This window comes from Sprattus sprattus (assembly GCF_963457725.1).
Source record: "Sprattus sprattus genome assembly, chromosome: 7".
Lineage (NCBI taxonomy): Eukaryota > Metazoa > Chordata > Actinopteri > Clupeiformes > Clupeidae > Sprattus > Sprattus sprattus.
In genome coordinates this window covers 35,340,374-35,350,384 of record NC_137926.1, presented here as the reverse complement: position 1 = coordinate 35,350,384, position 10,011 = coordinate 35,340,374, and the positions used below count along the sequence as shown (strand labels likewise).

Sequence of the window (10,011 nt, the reverse complement as noted above, 5' to 3'; positions counted from 1 at the left end):
ATACTTTTGAGTTTTCTCGACTTTTGAGTACTGTGGTTGGCTTAACCAAGGTGTAATGGCTAAAACTTGTCAATTGTTTTACCATTTCTTGTGAGTTCCGGTGTTTGCCTTGTTGAACGCGTGAAAATAGAGTCCATGAGACGTGGCTATAATGAAGTTGACTTTGTTTATTTCTAACATCAGATGTAAATTAAAGCATTGAAGTTTTGTCTTTGTTTCTTTGTTTGTTGGTTCAGCTCAGTGCGTTTCCTCGCCACGGTCCCGTCAGGTTCACGACAGGTTCACGTCATGTTCACGTCATGTTCACGTTCTCTTGCTCACGGTCAATAATGGTATTCGCAGGCCGGAACTCTCAACTCTCCTTGGCCTGGCACACCTTTATACTATGGTCAATTAGTGCCTGACCTATAGGGGGGCACACTCAAAAACAAATTACAATGTCCCACTTCGGGACAATTCAATACAAATGCAATCACCAATAACAACAACAAGTCACACAAACTAAAATATAAAACTAAATAGTATAAAGGACTCAAATGGCTTCTACATACCGGCCCCTAATAGTGTGCATGGGCAACTATTACAACACTCAAATCATAAAGGAGCCTAAATTCATTGTAGTTTACTGTTACCATTAACTCATTAACTCAAATCATATCATGAGTAGGTACTACTTATCTCTGGCCGATGACTTTATGGTCATCTTTTCTGCTCCTTCCAGAAGCAGACAGAGCTTGGTTACTGGCCTCTCAAACACGCCAGTCTTTGTAATAATTTTCACTGTCCTCACCAAACCTCTGGAATCTGGTTTGACTTCTATTATTCTTCCAAGGTTCCAAGACCCACGAGGGGCTGAACTGTCCACCACCATCACAATGTCATCTACTTGGAATCCTTTCCTGACTATAGTCCATTTTTGTTTTTCCTGTAACAGGGGTAGGTATTCTTTGGTCCATCTCTTCCAAAAGAGATCGGCAAGAAACTGAACTTGTTTCCAGCGCCGTCTGATGTATGTGTCTGACTTCTGAAATAGTCCAGGGGGAAAAGCAGGATGGCACTTCAGAAGAAGAATATGATTAGGTGTTAGTGCCTCAAGATCAGAATCATCTTCATGAACTGTGCTGATAGGGTGACTGTTCAGAATGCTTTCCACCTCACAGAAAAGTGTTTGCAAACCTTCGTCATCAAGTGGTTGTTCATGAGCAATGGAGTTGAGAGTCTGCCTGACCATACGGATAAGCCTCTCCCACACCCCTCCATGATGTGAGGCTGCTGGTGGATTGAAGGTCCACTGAATACCTTTCTGGAGCATTGTGTTCTGAATCTTTTCTTTGTTCCAGTTTGAGATGGCATCTTGTAATTCTCTTTTAGCTCCTACGAGGTTAGTTCCGTTGTCAGAGCGGATGTGTGTCACCTGACCTCTTCTGCTTATGAACCGCCTCAGATCGTGAATACAAGAGTCTGTGTCTAAGGAGTGTGCCATCTCCAAATGTACTGCTCTACTTGACACACAAGTAAAAATGACACCATAGCGCTTGACTAGGCTTCTACCTCTTTTTGTTTCAAAAGGCCCCGAAGTAATCAACACCTACATTGCTAAAAGGTGGAAGGTCAGCTTCGAGTCTTTCTTTCGGCAGGTCTGCCATCTTTTGTTCTCCAATTCTTCCTCGGACACATCTGCACACAACACACTTGGATATGACTTTGCGAGCTGCGGAGTTGGCATTAACAATCCAAAATCTTTTTCGAAGTTGTGAGAGAACATGGTTTCTCCCGCCAGTATTAGTGTGGAGACATGAATGTATTTGGGCAGGATCATGGGACGCTTAGCCTCCTCAGGCATTGCGGCCTTGCTGAGTCTTCCTCCTACTCTTAAGACTCCATTCTCCAGTACAGGATCCAGTTTGTAGATGGTGCTGTTCTGCCCTAGTCCTTTTCCAACAAATTTCGTCTTTGCCAGCTTTGCCATTTCCTCTGGATAGTTTTGATGCTGGCAGAACATTACGATTGCTTTCTCCGCCTTCATCAGGTCATCCAGGGAAATACATTGGCTGCCAAGTTCATTCTTGCTGGCTTTTCTCTTGCTCTCCAGCATTTTGCTCTGGCTTCTTGTCTGTGATTGTGGAGACACTTTACACTGCATCTTTCTATTCACACTGAGAGCAAGAAGAAGGTTTCTAAATTTCAAGTACCACACGACAGCTCTTTTTAACTTATTCCAACTTGAAAAGTATTCAAGCAACTGCCATGTCGGATTGTTCTGCGTCTTAATCACAGTACTATACACTGCTGTGCATCTCTTGACCTCAAGGTCATCGTGTGAGAGTGGCATGGCTTCTTAGTTCTAATGGGTTCTGTGGCCACTCGTCTTCTGATTTCCACAGGAACTCTGGTCCGTGGATCCACTTTCTGCATTTAATGAATGTGTCTGCACTCATTCCTCTAGATGCTAAATCAGCTGGATTCAGCTTTGTTCCAATGAATTTCCACTGTGTGACATCAGTGTTCTCTCTAATGACAGAGATTCTATTGGCTACGAATGTGCGGAATCTTGTGTGTTCATTTGCAATGTACTTTAACACTGTCTGACTATCTGTCCAGAATGTTGAGCTGTTGAGTGTGATGTCTAGTTCTTTTCTGAGCATTTTGTCTACTCCAACAGCCAAGACAGCCGCCACAAGTTCCAGGCGTGGTATTGTCGTCTGCTTCAAAGGTGCTACTCTGGCCTTGCCAAGCATGAAAGCTACATGCACAGTGTGTTTTCCCTCTGTCAGTCTTATATAGCTTACTGTTCCATATGCGTAGTCACTAGCATCTTATAAGTGATGGAGTTCAGCCTGTGTGGACCTTCCAATTCCATCTGGTTTCACAGAGCGAGCCACTCTGAAGTGTTCCAATTCGTCAAGACCGGTCAGCCATTTCCTCCACTTCTCTGATGCAGCCTGTGGTACTTCCTGGTCCCAGCTGCACTTGTTTCTGCAAAGATCCTGAAGAAGCAACTTAGCAGGTAGAGTTAGAGGAGACAGGAAACCAAGCGGGTCATAGATGGAACTGACCATTGACAGAATGTTTCTTCTGGTGTGCTTCTTATCTTTCACAGAGATTTTAAACTTGAATGTGTCACTTTCTACACACCTTAACAACCCTAGAGCTCTTTCTGTAGGGAGTTTGTCCCTGTCCAAATCAAGTTCTTTCATTTCAGTGGCTCTGTCTTCTTTGGGGATATGAGACAGTACAGTGCGACTGTTACTCACCCATTTGGTTAGATGGAATCCTCCCTTGTGGCAAACACAGGTAAGGTCTCTCACCAGGTCGACGGCTTCATTTTCTGTTTCAAGAGACTTTAAACAATCATCGACATAAAAATTGGTTTCAATAGTGCTTATCACTTCTCGATCAAAACAGATGCTATTGTCTTTGGCAGTTTGTCTGAGCGCAAAGTTTGCGCAGCTCGGAGACAACACTGCTCCAAACAGATGCACTGTCATGCGATGCTGAACAGGGGATAAAGACACGTCACCTTTAGGCCACCACAGGAAGCGTAAAAAGTCAACATCAGATTTTGAGACTCTGACTTGGTGAAACATTGATTTAATGTCAGCCATAAGAGCCATAGGATGTTGTCTGAATCTTGTAAGAACACCAATGAGTGTGCTGGTCAGGTCTGGACCCTGGAGGAGTTCAGCATTCAGTGATGTTCCATGAAATGTTGCACCACAGTCAAAAACCACTCTAATAGTGCCTTTCTTAGGGTGAAAAACACCATGGTGTGGGATGTACCATACCTTGCCATCTTCTCTTTCAAGTTCAGCTTGTGGCACCACTTCAGCATGTCCATTGCTGATCACATCCTCCATAAACTCTGTGTACTCATTTCTGAATGTTTCATTTCTTTTGAACTTCCTTTTCAGGCCTATTAGGCGCTGCTCTGCAACCTGATAGTTGTTGGGCATGACAGGTCTTTCTTTCCGGAAAGGTAAGTCTAGGTTGTAATGTCCATCTTTGAGCGTGATTGACTGCTCTGCAATTTTAATAAATCTTTTATCCTCTATTGACATTTCTTTGTCATCTAATTTCTCATTGAAGTCATGATTGTACTGTTGTACAATCAAATCTTCCAGCTTTGCAACTGATGTTCTGTTGACAGTAACTTTCTGATGCCCACTGCTGTCTGTCACGACACTGTCATCTAGAGGACCATTTACAACCCATCCCAATAGGGTCTTGACAGCATATGGCCCATTTTCACGACTATTTATTATTTCCCATGGTTCAATTGCTTTGGGAGCATTGTTGCCAATCAACAGCTCCACTTCAGCCTTGATTTTCGGGATCTGGATCTCACTCAAATAAGGCCACCTAGCTAGCTCTTCTGTCTTAGGAATGCTGTCAGTGTCTACAGGCATACTCTTTTGTGTGTACACCTCAGGGAGTGCAATAAAGTTGTTGTCGTTCAATGCACTAACCTCTATTCCATTTGCCATGTAGGCAATCACAGATTGTTCTTGGTTCATTGTCCTTAAGAGGATGTTGGTCCTTTTTCCTCTGATGTTCAGCTTGTTCAGGAGATTCTGTGCAAAAAGCTGCATTACAAATTCAATTTTCTCTTCATGTGGTCTTGAATCAAACTGAACACATGTCATGAGCTCATGCTTACCATTGCAGAAGAGACATGCTTTATCTGGCACCATGTTTTGGTTTGCTCTTGGTTGGTCTCGTGTCATGGTTTCCTCTGACGTCCACTGAATCGGCTTCACGTCAACTTGTGTAGCAAAACTACCTTTAGGAAGTGGCTTCACGGGGGGTCTGGATGTGACCCTGCTGGAGCTAGGCTCCTGAATGTCACCAAAAACTGGATCTGAGACAATGGAAGCTTGTTTTTCAATGAAGGATACCAGGTCAGCCATTCTCACTCTGATATCGCGTTGTTTTATTTCGCAAGCCTTTGAGCGCCATCTTTCTCTTAACTTATATGGTAATATGAAAACGATTTTTCTCATGTTAGAAATTGTGTCTTACTCCCCCATGTACTGAAGTTGTTCCATGGCATTGCAGCAACTTCTCAAAAACAATGCAAAGTCCTGCAAAGCTCTTGGTTCCTCCGACTTGATCACTGGCCATGCAAGTGCCTTTTCAATGTAGGCACACGAGATTCTGTAGGCATTTCCAAAATGCTCTTTAAGCAATTGCCTCGCTTTTACATAGCCTCTATTTGCATCCAGGAATTGACAACTTTTGACAAGCTGCTGAGCTTGTCCTTTTGTATACTGGATAAGGAATTGTAGTCTGTCTTGGTTGTTGTCTGTTCTGCTTTCAATGATGTGTTCAAAGGAATGAATAAAGGAATTGTACTGTAAAATATTACCATCAAAAACTGCAAGATCTCCTTTTGGCAAAGTATGTAACAATTGTTGTTTCACTAGGAGACTTGTCAACTGATTTTGCTTTTCCAGAATTTTGGTAAGATTGTCAGGTACCTGTCCTCTCTGTGGAACTGAAAAGCTCTCTAAAGACATATTCTGGAGAGCGTGGCTCTGGTCATGCACTGGTCTAGCAGTATTGAAAGACTGTGTAAGAGATGGCATTCTAGGTATTCTAGGTGTTCTAGGTATTCTAGGTGTTCTAGGTATTCTAGGTATTCTAGGTGTTCTGGCTGTTGTGGTCAAAACAGGGAATTGCACATGAACCCCATCTTTAGGCCTTGTATCTCTTAAAGTCAGTTCAGCAATTGGCTCAGAAATCTTTTCAATATTTTCCTCAAAATACCAATTCATTGCATTCAATTCTGGATGGTTAAATGCATCAAATGTTGTATCAACAGCTTGTGCTTCAGCATTTCTGAGATAGTTAATTTTGGCTGTAGTTGCAGACAATTCAGCTTGTATGTCATGAGCCTCCATTCTCTTTCTGCCGAGCTCCTTTCTCCTTCTCAGTTCATCTTCCCTCTTTCTCAGTTCATCTTCCTCCTTTCTCAGTTCATCTTCCTCCTTTCTCAGTTCATCTTACTCATCCTCTAACGCATGCTTTTTCTGTAAAGCTGCAGCCTTAACGAGTAGTGCTTCTCTCTCTGCCTCTGCACGGATGCGCATAGATGTCGATGAAACAGAGCTAGTGCTTCTCAAGGACAGCCTATCTTCCTCAGTAGGCCCGACACTGATATCAGGATTACTTTCCAATCCAGTATAGGAAACGGTAACTTCATGCAAACGATTTTCAATTGAATCTATCCACCTCGTGACGTTGGCTAAAAAGGTGGTTATCGGCTCAAGCCTCGGTGCATACCAGGACTTAGTATCCTCATTTCGATCTTCCTCTTTTAACATTTCTTGGTATGAATCATGAAGAGATTTGTATTCCTCTAACATGTTATTAAACATAACCATATTACTTTTCACCTCATTAAAACTTGTTTCGTCATTCATCAAAGTATTTACAATGTTCATTCGTCTCGTCAAATGAGACAATTTGCCCGACCTCGATGAGCGCAATCTGGCTGCTTCATTGAGGTTTTTTTCAGGTAGGCCTCCTTCACGGGATCCGACATCTTAGGCCACTGCCACACTAACCTGAGAAACACACTGACCGGAACGGATTCGGGGTTAGTCAATCGCGGCCAGACAAAGCTGTGCTGCGCTGTGCTGCGGCCACACACACCCATTGAAACTGGTGAATCTGCTGTAGTACATAATCAAGGCCTGTTGGTGGCGCTGTGAAGGGTGCTACCGGAAACGGAGAAGAAGACTCGGAGAAGAAGACGACGACAAGTTACAACTAGTTCAGTTAGTGACAGTTCAGTTTGTCGCCAAGTAGTTGACCATACTGTGCCTTATACATTTCCAATGCTTAAATCATCATTGTTCGACCTGTATGTGATGCATTATGTGCATACCTAATGAAAGTAAGGGTTTTCATGAAGTTGCTACAGTGATAGATCGTGTATTAAATACCACATTTTGGGCTACCTTGTAGTGCTATTAGTAGTGATTAGCATGCTAAGCGGAGATTTAGCTATGTTCTGTTCTTATGTTGATACGCTGTTATAAAGATGTGTTCAATCCTGCTAAGATTTCGACTGGATGAGATATGAATGAGATCCATGTTGCCTAGTGTAATGTCCACTATTATATGTATCTAGTAATATTAGTTGAGTTATTGCTACACAATAACAATTACACATGTTAATGTAATTCAGTGCAGTGCTAATTAGTCCCCATAAAGAAGACTGCTTTGGTAACTCAGTGAATAATACGTGCCCTTCTTAGATTGTTGTTTGCCAGCCATAAACAGAACAGAAGACTTACATTTTTTTGTTTTTATTGCGATTGGGAAGATGAACGTGACTACTTGACAGCTTCCAGCGTTCACGTGGGATAATTACATCATCAGATTCGCGGATTCAAACCCGATTTGCAGTCAGACAGGCTCTGATAGCAGGGTAGATTGCAACCTTCCCACTCTGGAGAGGGGATTCTAACCTTGACGGTAAGAGACGCTCCAAATGGCAGATTTGTCTGGCCGGGAGGCCAGTTTGTCAAGGTTCCGTCACGGTTAGTATGAAAATCGGCTTAGTGTGGCAGTGGCCTTATATCAATACAATTTTCATTCGTTCTCACAAAAAACTGTTCTTCAACTTCATCAAACCCAGAATTTCAACAAAAAGCCTTTCTATCGTGCTCTGTATGCGTAAATTGCGTTAGTCCATATATGCACGATACGGCTTCAATTCCCCGACGTTAACTCAAACTATAAACATCAGGTTTTCTAACCAAAAATACTTGTGTTTCTTGGGTTCAAAATGTGCACAAAAAGGTCTTCAAACGAATAGTCCATCTAGATTTCATTTCAATAATTTGGAAGCGTACGTACCTCCGATGAAGTTAATTGACTGGTTTGTTTGTGGCGCATGGCGCGCTGCTGCTTCTCAGTGAAAAGTTCGTAGTAATTCAAGGGTTGGCTTGTTCCATAGTGAAAAGCTCGTAGTAATCCAAGTGTTGGCTTGTTCCCAGGGTAATCCAATTATATCCAGTAGTGATCCATCAAAAGGTCCAAAGTTGCGTCATTATTGACTATTGTAGGCCTAATGGCTAAAACTTGTCAATTGTTTTACCATTTCTTGTGAGTTCCGGTGTTTGCCTTGTTGAACGCGTGAAAATAGAGTCCATGAGACGTGGCTATAATGAAGTTGACTTTGTTTATTTCTAACATCAGATGTAAATTAAAGCATTGAAGTTTTGTCTTTGTTTCTTTGTTTGTTGGTTCAGCTCAGTGCGTTTCCTCGCCACGGTCCCGTCAGGTTCACGACAGGTTCACGTCATGTTCACGTTCTCTCGCTCACGGTCAATAATGGTATTCGCAGGCCGGAACTCTCAACTCTCCTTGGCCTGGCACACCTTTATACTATGGTCAATTAGTGCCTGACCTATAGGGGGGCACACTCAAAAACAAATGACAATGTCCCACTTCAGGACAATTCAATACAAATGCAATCACCAATAACAACAACAAGTCACACAAACTAAAATATAAAACTAAATAGGCTACTATAAAGGACTCAAATGGCTCCTACACAAGGTTTACAAGTTCATTGTTTTTAAATCCCCGGTGTGGTCTCCCATCCATGTACTAACCAGGCCTGACACTGCTTCCAAGATCAGGTGTGCTCAGTGTGGTATGACCGTAAGTGATGAAAGACTAACAGAGTCACTTTCACCTCAGTGTTGTATGACCATAAGTGATGAAAGTTATGAGACATGATGGGACAAACATGCAGTACATGATTTGGTTACGGTTTTGTGAAAGGTTGTGGATATTTGAGCTTAGCAGCCAATGAAAATACACCCCTCTCCTGAATGAAGCATCAGCTAGGATTGTTTATGACTTGGTCTGAGCCACTCTGTTTGTTGCCCTTTAACAGAGCCATGGCTCCGTACGAACACTAAATGTTTTCTAAGTGCAAACACTGAGCGGACAGTAAGAGGACGTGAGGAGCCAAAAAGGGCTTGGGATTAGATACCGACTGCACCTTTAACTACAAATCACAAATCTACAGGGTTTCTTTCAAGGAAAATAAGCTGTAATTGCAACTCAAAAACCCTTCTTCTTGTTTCTTGTTTGGGCAGTGATAGAGAGAAGCTTGCTGAACCAGTTATTTACCACTTTTACCACTTTTACACTTTTACCGTTACCATTTTGTCAGTGTGTAGTGTACGTGTAAAACAGTATCACAATATCTGTAGATGAAGAAAGAGATCAGCAGTAATGATGAGGAATGTGATCATCCTTAGCCAGGATCATGAAGCATTACACATGCCATTTTGAAGCTGCTCCATCACCCACTAAATCCCAGTTTAACCCTTTGGCTGTAACCCAGTTCCATAATACTAGCTGATCTGACACTTGCAGTAGCAAGTAGGTTGAACTGCTGTTTGGTTGAACTGAGTGTGCTGGTACCTCTCAGAGCATCAGTAATCCTCTTACTCTGTCTGTATGTCATACAGATGCAGGCTCCTTCTTTAATAAGACAAACAGATGAAAGCCTTCTATGAAGACATGTCTCTGTTTTCTACCGTTTGTTAAAGATGCCCCTCAGACACAACAGACCTATGACATAAACAGAAGAATGTATGTACAATGAGTTAGTATCAGTAGCTAGGTAGTTGCTTCTTAGTAGTACTAGTTAGTTAGTGTAAGTAAAAAAAATGTCAATTATATGTGCAGCCTTACAAACGTCAATGTGTGTGCGAATGTGTGTGTGTGCGTGTGTGCTCTGTTTTGTTCTGTACCTCTTTGATCACTTACGATCGCATGGCATTACACAGGAAACCAGACCCCTTTCAGTAACAACTCCAGCACTTCTAGCAGCATCACAGAGCCAGCCTGCTGATTGGGTGAAACCCAATCCCCTAGGTTTACATAAAAGAGGCCCAAGCGGCAGTACAGCAGTGTTTCCCTAAGTAGGGCGGTGCTGGTACTGTTACCCAGTTGTCTGTTCCGGCAGCAGGAAGCACAGGA

The 10,011-nt window shown here is 42.5% G+C and overlaps 1 protein-coding gene across 1 annotated transcript in view; it reads left to right on the top strand.

The window, feature by feature from the left end:
• Positions 1-3,951: 3,951 nt before the first annotated feature.
• ptprz1a (protein tyrosine phosphatase receptor type Z1a) overlaps positions 3,952-10,011 on the top strand; it is a gene marked incomplete at both ends in the record, with an annotated part of 63,613 nt that continues 57,553 nt past the window's right edge. The window contains one exon of the mRNA XM_080841821.1: positions 3,952-3,976. Coding sequence (XP_080697947.1) covers positions 3,952-3,976 — 25 coding nt within the window. The remainder of the gene's footprint in view (positions 3,977-10,011) is intronic.